This window comes from Taurulus bubalis (genome assembly GCF_910589615.1).
Source record: "Taurulus bubalis genome assembly, chromosome: 16".
Taxonomy (NCBI): domain Eukaryota; kingdom Metazoa; phylum Chordata; class Actinopteri; order Perciformes; family Cottidae; genus Taurulus; species Taurulus bubalis.
This window is the reverse complement of record NC_136604.1, coordinates 22410800-22426713: the sequence shown is the minus strand read 5'-3', so window position 1 is coordinate 22426713 and position 15914 is coordinate 22410800. Positions and strand designations below refer to the sequence as shown.

At 39.3% G+C, this 15914-nt stretch overlaps 1 protein-coding gene across 1 annotated transcript; it reads left to right on the top strand.

Annotated features, from left to right (window-relative positions):
- Window positions 1-4363: 4363 nt before the first annotated feature.
- Window positions 4364-8934, top strand: LOC306748736 (major histocompatibility complex class I-related gene protein-like; the record flags this gene model as incomplete). The annotated part of the gene is made up of 6 exons (XM_079231948.1): window positions 4364-4418; window positions 5979-6245; window positions 6410-6688; window positions 7176-7478; window positions 8003-8104; window positions 8712-8934. 6 exons carry the CDS (start codon window positions 4364-4366, stop codon window positions 8780-8782), a joined length of 1077 nt encoding a protein of 358 aa, XP_079088074.1. The 3' UTR covers window positions 8783-8934.
- Between the last annotated feature and the right edge of the window lie 6980 nt (window positions 8935-15914).

Below are 15914 nucleotides of genomic sequence, written 5' to 3'. Positions count from 1 at the left end.
AATAACACAAGTATAGTTTAAAATAACACAAGTATAGTTTTAAATGACAGAAGTATAGTTTTAAATAACACAAGTATAGTTTAAAATAACACAAGTATAGTTTAAAATAACACAAGTATAGTTTAAATGACAGAAGTATAGTTTTAAATAACACAAGTATAGTTTAAAATAACACAAGTATAGTTTAAAATAACACAAGTATAGTTTTAAATGACAGAAGTATAGTTTAAAATAACACAAGTATAGTTTTAAATGACAGAAGTATAGTTTAAAATAACACAAGTATAGTTTTAAATAACACAAGTATAGTTTTAAATAACACAAGTATTGTTTAAAATAACAGAAGTATAGTTTTAAATAACACAAGTATAGTTTTAAATAACACAAGTATAGTTTTAAATAACACAAGTATAGTTTAAAATAACACAAGTATAGTTTTAAATGACAGAAGTATAGTTTAAAATAACAGAAGTATAGTTTTAAATAACACAAGTATAGTTTTAAATAACACAAGTATAGTTTTAAATAACACAAGTATAGTTTAAATGACAGAAGTATAGTTTAAGATGACAGAAGTATAGTTTTAAATGACAGAAGTATAGTTTAAAATAACACAAGTATAGTTTTAAATGACAGAAGTATAGTTTAAAATGACAGAAGTATAGTTTAAAAGCCTCCTGTGTATCGTGTTGTGTTTTCTGTCACAAAAAAGGTATTGTCAAATGAAAAAAATATTTTTTTATCTCAACCACTTGCATTTTTAAATGAATGTAGATATATTTATATATTTAAGAATAGATAAAGAGTGTTTTAAATGTGTGAATGTCCGACTCAGCACTAACGAACTAAACAAGTCTGAACCCGACAGTTATCCGGACAACGTGGCTGAGAATGACAACAACCAAGAAATATGCAGCCTACTTCATCAACAACAACATCATCATCATCATCATCATCATCATCATCATCATCATCATCTTTGTCGTGTTGCAGACAAAGTAAACACGCGTCTGATGAACTCACATTCCGCTGCGTCTGCAGGAGCAACATTCCTCACAGCTGATCAGAGATCAATCAGAACTTCAGTTCCTGATCACGACTCAAAAAGTCAACAAGACTTTGGCTTTGTTTGTTTTGTTTTGTTGTATGTTTACATAGGCTTTACATAGGCTATTTTAGTATGGATTCTTAGTACACTTTACTTTTTACTTCATTAAATATTAGTAAGTAATTATGAGTAGTAATGATTACAAACTTTAAAGTCAAAATAATGTATAGCTAGGTCTAGGAAAAGATCGTAAAATACTTAGTTAGGTTTAATAAAAGATCGTAAAATACTTAGTTGGGTTCAGGAAAAGATCGGAAAATACTTTGATTTAATAAAAAATCACAAAGTACTTAATTAGGTTCAGAAATAGATCGTGCAATACTTAGTTAGGTTTAGGAAAAGATCGCAAAATACTTAGTTAGGTTCAGAAAAAGATCGGAAAATACTTAGTTAGGTTTAATAAAAGATCGCAAAATACTTAGTTAGGTCTAGAAAAAGATCGTAAAATACTTAGTTAGGTTTAATAAAAGATCGTGAAATACTTAGTTAGGTCTAGAAAAAGATCGTAAAATACTTAGTTAGGTTTATTAAAAGATCGTGAGATCGTTAGTTAGGTTTAATAAAAGATCGTGAAATACTTAGTTAGGTCTAGAAAAAGATCGTAAAATACTTAGTTAGGTTTATTAAAAGATCGTGAGATAGTTAGGTTTAATAAAAGATCATGAAATACTTTGTTGGGTTTTGAAAAAGATCGGAAAATACTTAGGTTTAATAAAAGATTGTGAAATCCTTCGTTGGGTTTAGGACAATATCGTGAATACTTAGTTAAGTCTAGAAAAAGATCGTAAAATATATAGTTAGGTTTAATAAAAGATCGTAAAATACTTAGTTGGGTTCAGGAAAAGATTGATCTCTGAGTTGAAATAACTGCGAAGTGGCGTTACTTAATTGCGGAAGTTACGTGACAAATAAATCAACATTGACTTCTTGTTTCTTTGGGAACTCGTTCTGCTCAAAAACAAAGTGATCATTCTCGTGACCTTTGACCCAGTGATCCGTGAGCTCTGCTGGTCCCGTGGCAACGCAGCAGCGTGTCATGGATGTGTTTACCGCAGAGCAGCTGTTGAAGCGCCACCGCGTCACGGCTCAGAGGGTCCGAAGGTAACCGCCACCGGACCGGCGCAACAATAATGACTTTTAATGTTACAATCATGAATAATTCTGTAATAATCATGAATAATACTGTAATAATCATAGATAATACTGTAACAATGATACATAATACTGTACTAATCATAGTTATTACTGTAATAATGATAAATAATACTGTACTAATCATAAATAAAACTGTAATAATGATAAATAATACTGTACTAATCATAGTTAATACTGTAATAATGATAGATAATACTGTACTAATCATAAATAATACTGTAATAATGATAAATAATACTGTACTAATCATAAATAATACTGTAATAACGATAAATAATACTGTACTAATCATAGATAGTACTGTAATCATAAAAAACAATGTAATAATCATAAATAATAATGTAATAATCATAAATAATACTGTTTCAGTAAAGTAGTGAGTTTTTTTAATCAAATTTAAATTCCATAACTTTTCATAAAGTGCTTCATCAATAATAAGCGATGAGGGTGAAACCAGAATGAAAACACCTGATGCTGCTCTCGACCCGCCGGACAGAGATGACCTCACCGGACAGAGATGACCTCATCAACAGAGATGACCTCACCGGACAGAGATGACCTCACCGGACAGAGATGACCTCATCAACAGAGATGACCTCACCGGACAGAGATGACCTCATCAACAGAGATGACCTCATCAACAGAGATGACCTCACCGGACAGAGATGACCTCACCGACAGAGATGACCTCACCGACAGAGATGACCTCATCAACAGACATGACCTCATTGACAGAGATGACCTCACCGACAGAGATGACCTCACCGACAGAGATGACCTCATCAACAGAGATGACCTCACCGACAGAGATGACCTCATCAACAGAGATGACCTCACCGACAGAGATGACCTCATTGACAGAGATGACCTCATCAACAGAGATGACCTCATCAACAGAGATGACCTCACCGACAGAGATGACCTCATTGACAGAGATGACCTCATCAACAGAGATGACCTCATCAACAGAGATGACCTCATTGACAGAGATGACCTCATCAACAGAGATGACCTCACCGGCAGAGATGACCTCATCAACAGAGATGACCTCATTGACAGAGATGACCTCATCAACAGAGATGACCTCATCAACAGAGATGACCTCACCGACAGAGATGACCTCATCAACAGAGATGACCTCATTGACAGAGATGACCTCATCAACAGAGATGACCTCATTGACAGAGATGACCTCATCAACAGAGATGACCTCATTGACAGAGATGACCTCATCAACAAAGATGACCTCACCGGACAGAGATGATCTCATCGACAGAGATGACCTCATCAACAAAGATGATCTCATTGACAGAGATGACCTCATCAACAGAGATGATCTCATTGACAGAGATGACCTCATCAACAAAGATGACCTCACCGGACAGAGATGATCTCATCGACAGAGATGACCTCACCGGATGTTCGAGTGTTAGGAGTCTGACTCTCCTCCTCTGCTCCTCGTCTCCTCCTCTGGTTCTCATCTCCTCCTTTCTTCTCCTCCTCTTATTCTTGTCTCCTCTCATCTCCTCCTCTCGTCTCCTCCTCTCATTCTTGTTTCCTCTCATCTCTTCCTCTCGTCTCCTCCTCTCATTATCGTCTCCTCTCGTCTCCTCTCATCTCCTCCTCTCATTCTCGTCTCCTCCTCTCGTCTCCTCCTCTCGTTCTCGTTTCCTCTCATCTCCTCCTCTCGTCTCCTCCTCTTGTTCTCATCTCCTCCTCTCATTCTCGTCTCCTCCTCTCGTCTCCTCCTCTCGTTCTCGTTTCCTCTCATCTCCTCCTCTCGTCTCCTCCTCTCGTTCTCATCTCCTCTCGTTCTCCTGTGACCTTTGGCCTCCCACAACATTAACGCGGGTCCCGTCACGTGACCACAGACGGGGCTCGAGCAGCAGGAGGTGACGTCAGAGTGAACGTCTCCTTCCTCCTCTCTCCGGCTGGAACATCTCACTTTCTCTTTCGTTTACAACCCGCGTGCGTCACTTCTACCTAGTTACTAGTGACGTACACGCTCAGCTTAAATTCCCATTGGCTCAGATGGAGGTGAAGGCAGGGCTGCTCTTCCTCCTCACTTCTCCTGCTGCAGAATAAGAAGCGCCAGACCAGATGGACGCGTGGACTCTGTGTCTCCTGGAGATGAGCCTTCACGGCGCGGCGGCAGGTGAGCGGACCCTTTGAAGTGCGTCTTTTCCACATGACGTCACAACAACACGGTAGCGCGCGCCTCTGTGTCGGTATTTAACTGTTCTATTTAACTCACTTAAGACTGTTGCTTATTAAAGTATGCCAATATTTAGTGTGATTTATTTATTATCAGTTGTTGTTTTTCCCGCTGAAGACAAACTACTTCCTGTTTCGTTGGTGCAATATTTAATATCGTCCATAATAAACTAGACGCTTCACACAGCGGTCATGAGTTATCTTTGTTCTTCAGTCTCTTGTATGACTCCAGTATGAAGTGCAGTCAGTAAATCACTGTTTGCACTCCACTGTGTGGTGGTGCTATCCTGTGACCAGGTTGCTAAACAGGAAGTGAAATGGGAAACAACCATAAAGCATGAATGTCTTAGCTGCCTCTGTTGACATGTAGTTCCGTGTGAACCTGAAGTTTGATAGATTAAATCTGACCTTTTTCACCTGAGATTTTAATGATAATTTGGAATCAAAAAGTACTCCAAGATACTTGTATTCAGGTACAACCTGTAGTCTCCCCAGATACAAAAACACCCGTCTCTACACTACCAGAGCGTGTCAACATACACACTGTTTTGTTAAGTTGTAAACAGCATTGTTTTAACATGCAGTTACATGAACCGTGGAGTTAGTGGGTTCATTTGCAACTTGTCCCATTTTGCTACCATGCTAGTAAATCACAGTGTCATCTGCAGACAGCAGGTTCTTACGTCATGGAAAACCTGGAGAAGTCATGGAGTTTTAAAATGTTTATTTCCAGGCCTGGAAAAGTCCTTGAAAAAAATTAAATCCCAAAAGTTTAGTAAAAGTCACGTAAATGTGTTATATTCATGTGTTCATGACGTTCATTTACGCTGAGTTTGAAATAATTAATATGCTTTTAAAAGAAAGACTCAAAATATAAGCAGGCATACATACAGGCATCTATATAAATGTTCATTCTTTTAATCAAACTATTGTCTCATTCATTTGTGTCATTGTATTCATTGTATTCTCATTGTTAGTTTAAATACTACATTTACTCACTTTTTACTGTTTACACCCAGACTTCACTAAATGTTTGTCATGGAAATTTGGTTAAAAGTCATGGAAAAGTCACGAAATCCACTGGTCAGAATGTGAATGAACCCTGGTGCATTTGGATATTGGCATCAGGACATGCTGATGGCTGATCATTGATATATAAAGAAAATAGCAACGCCTGTGAACAAATGGAGGGCACCAGATTGATTCTTCTGTATTTGGACATACTGTGATCTATTTAGCAAATATGATTCAATCCATTCAAGTGTAGCTGACGAGGAATTGTAGCTGGGCAACTTGGACCAAAGAACACTATGATTAACAGTGTCAAATGCCTTCTTGATTATGATGAATTACTATATTTGTTTTGATCTAGTTTCTTTTTCCTATGTCTCCTGTTTGCACTTTGCTCTCTGCTGCTGTAAGTGTCCTTTCTACGGGACTAATAATAATAATAATAATAATAATAATAATAATCTCATCTCATCTTAACCTTCTGTTCCAGTGACTCACTCTATGAAGTTTTTCTACACTGCATCCTCTGGAGTCCCAAACTTCCCTGAGTTTGTGGCGGTGGGGCAGGTGGATGATCTGCAGGTGGTCCACTATGACAGCAACACCAGGAGAGCAGAACCCAAACAGGCCTGGATGAGCAGCGTCACACAGGAGGATCCTCAGTACTGGAAGTGGAACACTGAGAACTTCATGGGCGCCCAGCAGGCCCTGAAAACCAACCTGGAAGTAGCAAAGCAGCGCTTCAACCAGACGGGAGGTTTGGTTATGTTTCACAGAACTTGTTCATATTGTCATATATATTGTTTATATCTTTAGTCTGTGTCATATCATTTCATATTAAATATTGTTCAGTGTTCAGACTTAAGAAGAAGATTTCACCTCATCCTCTCAGAACCTGGCGGGCGTCTCTCTCTCTCTCAGGTGTCCACATTATACAGTGGATGTACGGCTGTGAGTGTGACGATGAGACCAAAGAGGTCAGAGGTTATTACCAGCATGGTTTTAATGGAGAAGACCTCTTCTCGTTTGACCTGAGGACGGAGACGTGGATCGCTCCTGGGCGGCAGGCCGTCGTCACCGCGCACAGGTGGAACCAGAACGCCGCCTGGATCGCACACACAAAGTTCTACCTGACGGAGATCTGTCCCGCGTGGCTGAAGAAGTATGTGGACTACGGGAGGAGCTCTCTGATGAGGACAGGTAGAGTCACATGACCTCATGAGGACAGGTAGAGTCACATGGGCCGTCTCTTCTCTGAATCACAAAGTTATAGCTATTTTATCATTTCATTGTTTTTCACAAATACACTACTATGTCTTATCATTATTTTCCCCTATTAGCTTACTATCTCATCACACAGCTCCCGTCTTCCTCTGTTGCTCTGCAGCGCTGCTCCAGTGCAGCTTTAAGGAGAGCTCTTATCCAATTAGATTCCACCTCTGTGTCTCTATGGAAGCAGAGTGCTTCTAGCTGGCCTTTGCAGATTAAAGTACACAGGGATGTTGTCCTGATTGTCATAGTCTTCAACCAATCAGATCTTTAGTTTGACATGCTGGGCGTATTCTTTGACGTAAAAGCGTCAGCACTAACATGCGCTGTGATTGGTCAGTGGGCCAGCGTGACTTCTATCAACAGAAAGCTAGCTAGCTGCTAGCAGAACTCAGCAGAACTCTCTCTCTCTCTCCAGAGCTCCCCTCAGTGTCTCTCCTCCAGAAGACTCCCTCCTCTCCAGTCTGCTGCCACGCTTCAGGCTTCTATCCGGACCGAGCCGCTCTGTTCTGGAGGAAAGACGGAGAGGAGCTCCACGAGGACGTGGACCACGGGGGGATCCTCCCCAACCACGACGGGTCCTTCCAGATGAGCGTCGACCTGAAACTGTCCTCGGTCCCGGCTGAAGACTGGGGGAGGTACGAGTGTGTGTTTCAGCTGTCGGGTGTGGAGGAGGACATCGTCACCGGACTGGACGAAGCCGTGATCCGGACCAACGAAGGTGAGGCTGAGGTCAGGAGGGACGGAGGCGGGAAGCACATTTAGTTTACTGGAACTACTGGTGTAGTTTCCTTCATCTGGTTGCTATATGTAGTCATTTAAAGGATTCAATCAGTATTGAACCAATGCAAGAGCCCCAGGAGCCAGAATTATGACCTGTTTGCTGAGCTTTGATTCATATAGAAACAAATCAATCTTTGGTTTCTTTCTATATTTTTTTTAATACGTTTTCGAATCATTTCTTTCACCTTTTCGTAAGTTAAATTCAGTCCAGAGATCGTGGACACTGTATTGGCTGAACTAGCGCTCCCTGTTTAGAAGACAAGTACACAGAAGGAAGAAATACCTGGATGAACGTACGCGTCTGTCAGTCAATCGGGACGAATAAAGTTCATTCAAAGTGGGCTGACGGTCAGAGCTACATCTACTAGATACAGCTGGACGAGACCGACGGGCGTAGACAGTCTACGTCCACCTCCACCTGTTCAGGTTGTGACGGTTTCATTGATGTTTTCTGCTCCACAGAGAAGCCTTCCTCCATGACCACCATCATCATCATCCTCCTCGCTGCAGTGGCTGTTCTCGCTCTCGCTGTGGGAGGAGTCACAGCTCACAAGAAGAGGAACGGTGAGAGACCCAAACAGAGACGTCAGTGTTTGATTCATATTTCTGGATTTTAGGCTTTGAGTTGATGCTTTAATCCAGAATGTGACGGAGAAGCAAACTTCAAGAGTCAGCGGTGTGTGTGTGTGTGTGTATATATATATATATATATATATATATATATATATATATATATTAGGGGTGGGAAAAAAAATACACAGAAGCCAAGTATCGATCTTTTATTATATCAATTATAAACTTTTTGGTCCTAGAAAAATAAAATCAATTGATGTTTTTGAGGATTTCCACAACAAGTATAAAGCAGAACTAGTGGTTATTTCCATGGTGGATGGCGGAATGATAACTGTTTGCATGGAGATAAGCCCCGCCCCCTCTCCGACTGTGATGGAAACAGTTCAGTTTGTCAGGAGCAACATTTAGGACATGTTGCTCAGCTTGTCTGCTTGACAATCACATTTTGCTGCAATAAAAATGATTGAAGTGAGAAAACTTATGATGATCAAATGTGTTGACAAAGGGCCGAGAGGAGGGATCCCTCACTGGGAGGAAGGCGTGAGAAGACCGTCACACATTTTGACTAACATGTTGTCTTTGCTTTTCTTTTCTTCAGCCACACGCCCTCCGACCGCCGACACCGGCTTTGAGCTCTCTGAGACACTGAACGTGACCTCATCGCCCTGAGCGATGACCTCATCGTCCTGCTCACAGGGAGCCGCTTCATACGTGAAACAAAGCGGCTCCAAACCACGAGCAGAAGAAGCTTCAAGCAAATTAGAATATAGACAAATGCATTTAGACCTGTTTTTTTTTTTTTACTGGTTAAAGAAACAATGATAGATGTGCTTCATGTTGATTATTGGCATCTTTATGATCCAGTTTTGTGGTACATTGCAGAGAAAGACTTGCTTTTGTTTATTTGTCCTATTCAAACTATCAATATATGTATTTAAATAAATAAATAAATAAATATATATATATATATATATATATATATATATATATATATATTAGCTCTAGAAGGAATTGTTGGTATGTGTTGAGTATATCTTTTTTGTTTTATTCTATAAACTAGAGAGCTTACAGAGTTGAGGTGGATCTTGTGACAGATTGGACACATTAGCAGGAGATACAAAGGATGAAAGATGCCTGCATGGAAACCGAGTAATTGGATTACATTCACCGGAAGTACAACACATGTTAGGTGTGCCTTATATTTCATAGAGGAAATACCAAGTTATTGCTTTGGGAAATGTCTTTAATCTTTGATTTTCTGGTTGCTGAGAGAAGAAAAAAATCCTGCCAATGACATACATCTGAGTTCAGGACATCTCTGACAACACATGTGATGAAAGTACAACACATTTACAGGATGGACACAAAAAAACTATCCAAACTAAAAGTTCTTAGAAATGTATAAAAAAAAAAAAAAAAAAAAGTGTTTCCCATGGTATTTTTTTTTTTTTAAAGTAAAAAAATAAAATATATTGCAATGAACAACTAAATGGTTTCAGTCAAGCGTCAACATCTCATATGGAGATTTAATGCAAATCTTTTACCGTACCTGAACAACTAAATGGTTTCTTCCCTGTGGGCAGTCAGGTGTCGTTTCAGACTACTATGTTGTGTGAATTCTCTCCCGCAGATGGAACAACTGAATGCTTTCTCCCCCGTGTGGACGGTCATGTGACGCGTCAGACTACCGTGTTGTGTGAATCGTCTCCCGCAGACGGAACAACTGAACGGTTTCTCCCCCGTGTGGCTCGTCAAGTGTTGTTTCAGATTACTAGGATGGGGAAACCCCTTACCGCAAAAGGAACAAGTGAACATTTTCTCCCCCGTGTGGACGGCCATGTGTCGTTTCAGGTTACTAAGACGTAAGAATCCTTTACTGCAAAAGGAACAACTGAACGGTTTCTCCCCCGTGTGGACGACCATGTGTCGTTTCAGGTTGCTAAGGTGTGAGAATCCTTTACCGCAGAAGGAACAACTGAACGGTTTCTCCCCCGTGTGGACGGCCATGTGTTGTGTCATATGATGCGCAAGTGCAAATTTTCTACCGCAAACTGAACAGCTGAATGGTTTCTCCTTCAGACGTTTCCCATCCAAATTAACCCCCGAGGATGAGCGTTTCTGCTGATGTCCCCCGTGGCCAAACCTTCTAGCTCCTCCCACACATCCAGTGTCCCCTACAGGTAGGTCATTGTCTCGCAGCGGGTTTGAACCGGACTGAGGCGGCCCAGTCGCCTCCCAATGACAACTACTGACATCAGTCTCGCATTCGGAGGACGGCGTCTCGCTGTCGGATCCAGAGGAGGATGAAGTCTCTCCGTCGGTCTCGGATTCAGAGGAGGAGGATGAAGTAGCGGTCTGAAGAGGACCATCTGGGTCCAAGTTAATGGCCGATCCTGATCCGCAACAAAAGTCCTCATCCGCTTCGGTTTTCAAGCGCTCCGCCTCGCTGTTCTCCTCAGTTTGGCGCTCAGGAAACTGTGAGGACTGACAGTTCCCTCCGACGTCATCTTCAATCTTCACAGTGAGCGACGTCAACGGGAAGTTGAAACCGGCTTCTTCCTCCAGGCCTTGGAGCTGCTCGCCCTCCTGAACGGTCCAGAGCTCCACCTGCTCCTCCTTAATGTGAGGGGGTTCTGGATCCTCCCGGTCCAGACCGGAGATCCACTCCTGTTGCTCGGGGGGAACCGCTTCTTCAACGACGAGCAGCTGCTGGGCGTCTGGAGAACAACAACACGTATTTTTATGTTAACGTATAAAACGGGGTTCATACACATTTTGACCAATGGATTTCCATGAACAAACATTTTGTGTGTACATAAAAAGTGAGTAAATGTAGTATTTAAACTAACAATGAGAATACAATGCATACAGTAAACCTTAAATGACTCAAATGAATGAGACAATAGTTTGATTAAAAGAATAAACATTTATATAGATGCCTGTATGTATGCCTGCTTATATTTTGAGTGTCTTTTGAAAGCATATTCATTATTTCAAACTCAGCGTAAATGAACGTCATGAATATAACACATTTACATGACTTTTACTAAACTTTGGGGATTTTATTTTTTTCAAGGACTTTTCCAGGCCTGGAAATAACCATTTTAAAATGCCATGACTTTTCCAGGTTTTCCATGACCGTAAGAACCCTGATAAACCACTGATACCGTAAACGTGGGGAAACACGTTTGCACTTTTTGTCAAATGTATTTGACAAAAAAAACTATAAAAAAAAACAAAAACCTACAGACCTCATTTTTTGTTTGGAAAAGGGCACATTAAAAAAATAATATCTAGCAGATGATTGGAAGACTCATCTGTCAATCAAACTCTTACGAACACATTCTCCACTGAGAAAAGCCTTCAGTGTCGCCTCACACAAACCTAAGCCGCGCCCCCAGCTGCTCCTCCCAGGACGCCGATTGGTCCGAGATTTATTCACACACTCTTTAATACTTTTTCTGATACCTGAGCAGAAAGGCTGCTGTGTGAGAATACATACTACGGGTTTCAGCAAACCATCCATAAATAACATTATTTATCATATTAATTGCATTTCAGTAAATCTTTTGCAATCGGTTCATGCCGTGAGGGTGATCAAATAAAATATTCTCCCCCTTCCAGTGTTTCCCCTACCATTATATTAGGCCCCGCCCCCTGCCATTTTCTCTATGGCAACAGAAGTCATTTAAGGTTTCCTTTCCTATAGAACAGGTCTACACCTTGTCTGAACTAATACAGTTTTTGTAATAAAATAAAATAAAGTAGTAACTACATATTAGTTCAAACCAAAGTCTAGCACACACATAAACCTTAACTCAAATTCACACGTTTCTAAGCGTACAGCACATAACTGTGGATTATTGTCATTTAAAAACAGTGAAATCTCTAAAAGTTAGAGCAAAGACAAAGCTCTGCAGTTTAAATCCTCTAACTGTAACTCATCACAACAGCTTATCAGTCATTAACTTTCAAAACTGCACTTAAAACGTGGTCATTTAAATGTGTTTTTGTTTTGTTTATTATATTGTTACGTCACCTCTATTACGCATTGTTATTGCTTCTGTTATTCCTGTGTTTACCATGTAAAGTGCCTTTGAGAATCTTTTAAAGCACTATGTATTATTATTATTATTATTATTATCACATATTTCCACAATTGTTACAAACATAAACGTGTTTTACATTAATGCATAAGTAATAATAAACTAATCAATCAATATGTAATATTTAATATGACATGTTTCTACTTTTAAGAACATTTTCGTGATTACACTTAACTCAGTATTCCTCATCTTTTACTGCAGTAAAGCGTCCGTGAGTAATCGATCACTTCCTGACCACACGTGCACTGCTTAACCACGCGCGGTGACGTCACAGAGAACCGACCTGCTCTGGCGCCGCGGCGCTGCCGGTGGTGGACGCCGGCCAGCAGGTCGCGTCGCTCGGCCTCGTACTCGGCGATCGTCCGCTCGAAGAGTCCGAAGATTTCCTCCGCCGCGGCCGCGAGCCGGCGGCTCACGAGCGCCCTCAGGGTCCGGTCCTTAGACATCTATCACCGCACGAGCTCCGAAACAACAAAGGAGACGACTGCTAGGCGCCAGGGAGCAACTTCCGGTTCCGGTATGACGCGGAGGTTCTTCTTCTTCTTGAGTTTAAGGGGTAGATTGCATCCACAGTGATGCGTTACTGCCACCTTCAGGTTCTTCTTCTTCTTCTTCTTCTTCTTCTTCTTCTTCTTCTTCTTCTTCTTCTTCTTCTTCTTCTTCTTCTTCTTCTTCTTCTTCTTCTTCTTCTTCTTCTTCTTCTTCTAATTGCTAATCAAATAAATTAAAAATTACAAAAATCAGGGCTCATATTCTCTCAATAATACCAGTCAAAATGAATTAGAAAAAATTATAATAAAATAATAGAAATAATAATAAAAAATAAAAATACAATAAATGAATTAAATGAATAAAAAAATAGACAACATAAATTAAATAACATAAATAGCATAAATAATATAAAATAAAAAATTCAGGGCTCATATTCTCTAAATAATACCAGCCAAAATGAATAAAAAAAACATGAATAAATAAAAAATAATAATAGAAAAATATAATAAATAAATTAACAAAATTAAACTAAAAAATACATAAAATAACATAAATAGCATGAATAATATAAATAAAAAAATCAGGGCTCATATTCTCTCAATAATACCAGTCATTCTAAGATACTGAAATAGTACTTGACAGTACTTCTTGAGTTCTTTTGCAGAATATCTGTTATATTAATCTGTAACCTTTTCCGTCCCGAGGTTTAGTCGTCTTCTTTCTTTCTCATATCTCTGACAGTGAACAACACGCTCCTCTGTTTCCTCTCACCTGTTTCATGTTTCACCTTCAGGTCTTTGCTGTCCCTCAGTGTTTATCAACTCTTTATTTTAATCACAATGTTTCCAGCCCAGTCTTGTTTGTAAAACCAAACAATGTCAATTTATCATAGTTTTGTCATTATGTATTGTCTTTTCTGTGTGGCACAACTATTCAATTACACTTTTGAAGTAAGATAAATGTATATAATATAAAAGACAACATCTCAGCTCATATGTTATCAACTATATTTCATTGTTTGTTGTAAAACTGCAGTACCCGCGGTTACCAACAGGGGGCGCCAGTGTTTAGGCCGTTTCTTTGTCACCTCGTTTCACTTCCTTTTCCTTTTTCCTCTTTTTCCTCTCTGGATTCTCCAAAATAAAGTTGAACATCTGGACGTGGAAAAGATACTGAGATCCAAGACTCTGTGGTTTTATATGACACATATTATAGAATAATGATTTTTTTTTTAAAGGTCAAAATGTGCAAATGCGTAGCAAATACATAAGGATGAGTTGCGTAATGATCCTTTACATCAGAGGGATCCTGTGACTAAACATTTCTTAACCGGGGATCAAAAGTGTGTGGAAACACTTTGACTTTACACAATTTATTTTTAATAAATTCCCCAAAATGTTCAACCGTAAGAAAAAAAAAAAATGCAGAACTTCTAGGAATGTGTGGGCGATATACCGTCATGTTAATTGAGTCATGTGAACATTGGAACTGTGTGTGTGTGTGTGTGTGTGTGTGTGGGTGTGTGTGTGGGTGTGTGTTTGAGCCTAGTGAAGCAAATATTAACTTGGTCCAAAGTGCATCACTGTTCCTGAATCCCGACGCACTGCTGTCAGCAGAGTTAATGCTTTGGAGTGAAATCCGGCTCGACGTCCTTAAAGGGCACATTTATCAGGGTGTGTGTGTGTGTGTGTGTGTGTGTGTGTGTGTGTGTGTGTGTGCGCGAGATGTTTCTTCTGCTTCGTTGAGAATCTTTTTTGCGACCCTTTATCTGAAAATAACAACAAACATTTTTGCAAAACAGAAGTCAAAGTATAAGAAGAAGTAATGAAAAGTATTGAGATATAAAAAGGCCTTTATTGGAGCGGCTGCATCATTGTGTGTTTCCGTCTGGGCGGATAACAAAAACACAACACAAGCGTGACCTCGTCATCCCTTTATTTTATTTCTCATCCAATTATCTTGATGGTTGCTGAAATGATAATAATTCAGGGTATGAATAAATAAGCATGTTTCTACTGCTTATACCTTTTCAGTCATATTGTGTGTTATATTGTGTATAGGCTTCAATCACTGCATTGTAAGTGATGGCTGAATTAAACAAAGCACTATACGTCTATATCATCGTCCAATGGGAGGACGTCAAGATTACACAGAAATATGTTTTTAATATCCATCATAAATGAAAGGAAGGTGTACATTTACATTTTAATTCATTATTTCCCATGATTCAAGGGTTTCATTGTGTTGAAGTCAAATTGAGTTTATTTCAAACTGCCGCTTGACAATGTAGGAGAGAGAAATGATTTAGGAAGTTAAAACGCCCTCAGAGCTGATGGCTCCTCCCACCTCGCTCACTTCACTTCCTCTTTCTCCTGAACTTGAGTCCGACCTCGAGGTGAAAGATGACGAGTCTGAACCACTTCGTATGAATATGTGTCGTCAGCGCTCAGGAGACTCTGAGCGAGGCTCCAGGTTAAATACATGTTTGTCTGTGTGGGAAACACACCGGATATATTATTATTATTATATATTATTATTTAAAGGTCTGAGGAAATCCAGCTCTATAATTTGTTTTGGAAAATAACTTGTTTGTACATACACACACACACACACACACACACACACACACACACACACACACACACACACACACACACACACACACACACATGAATGCAGAGTAGCGGTGATGTGCCTATACGCATATTCTAGATAACAGCCAATCAGATGGCTGCATCAGGATCTTTTCAAATCTACATTTAAACAACTTTTACTTTGTATTTGATTTAAGTACAATTTAAAAACACGACCAGTTCTGTAATTCATACTAACTATGTAATGGTGGTTTAAATTAAAATATATAGCCACTGTTGCAAAACCTAAAACATTACAATAAAATACAAATATTTGAAGTGAAAAGATATTTTTCCAGCTCATGAGTTGGTTTTACCCCTGATAATTTCTGAAAAATGTAATAATAATAAATTGTATTTGTATAGCACTTTACAAGGTAAAAACAAACAATAGAAGCAACAACAATAGAAGTGAACAACATATTTGTATTTAGCAGGTTAAGCTTACATTTTAACATATATTTAAAAACTATACACTTAATATAGTTCAGAGGTCAATATGATTTCTCCTTGAAAATGAGTTATTACAGATAACATGAGATGTGAAACTCAAATTCTAATTTTTTTTTG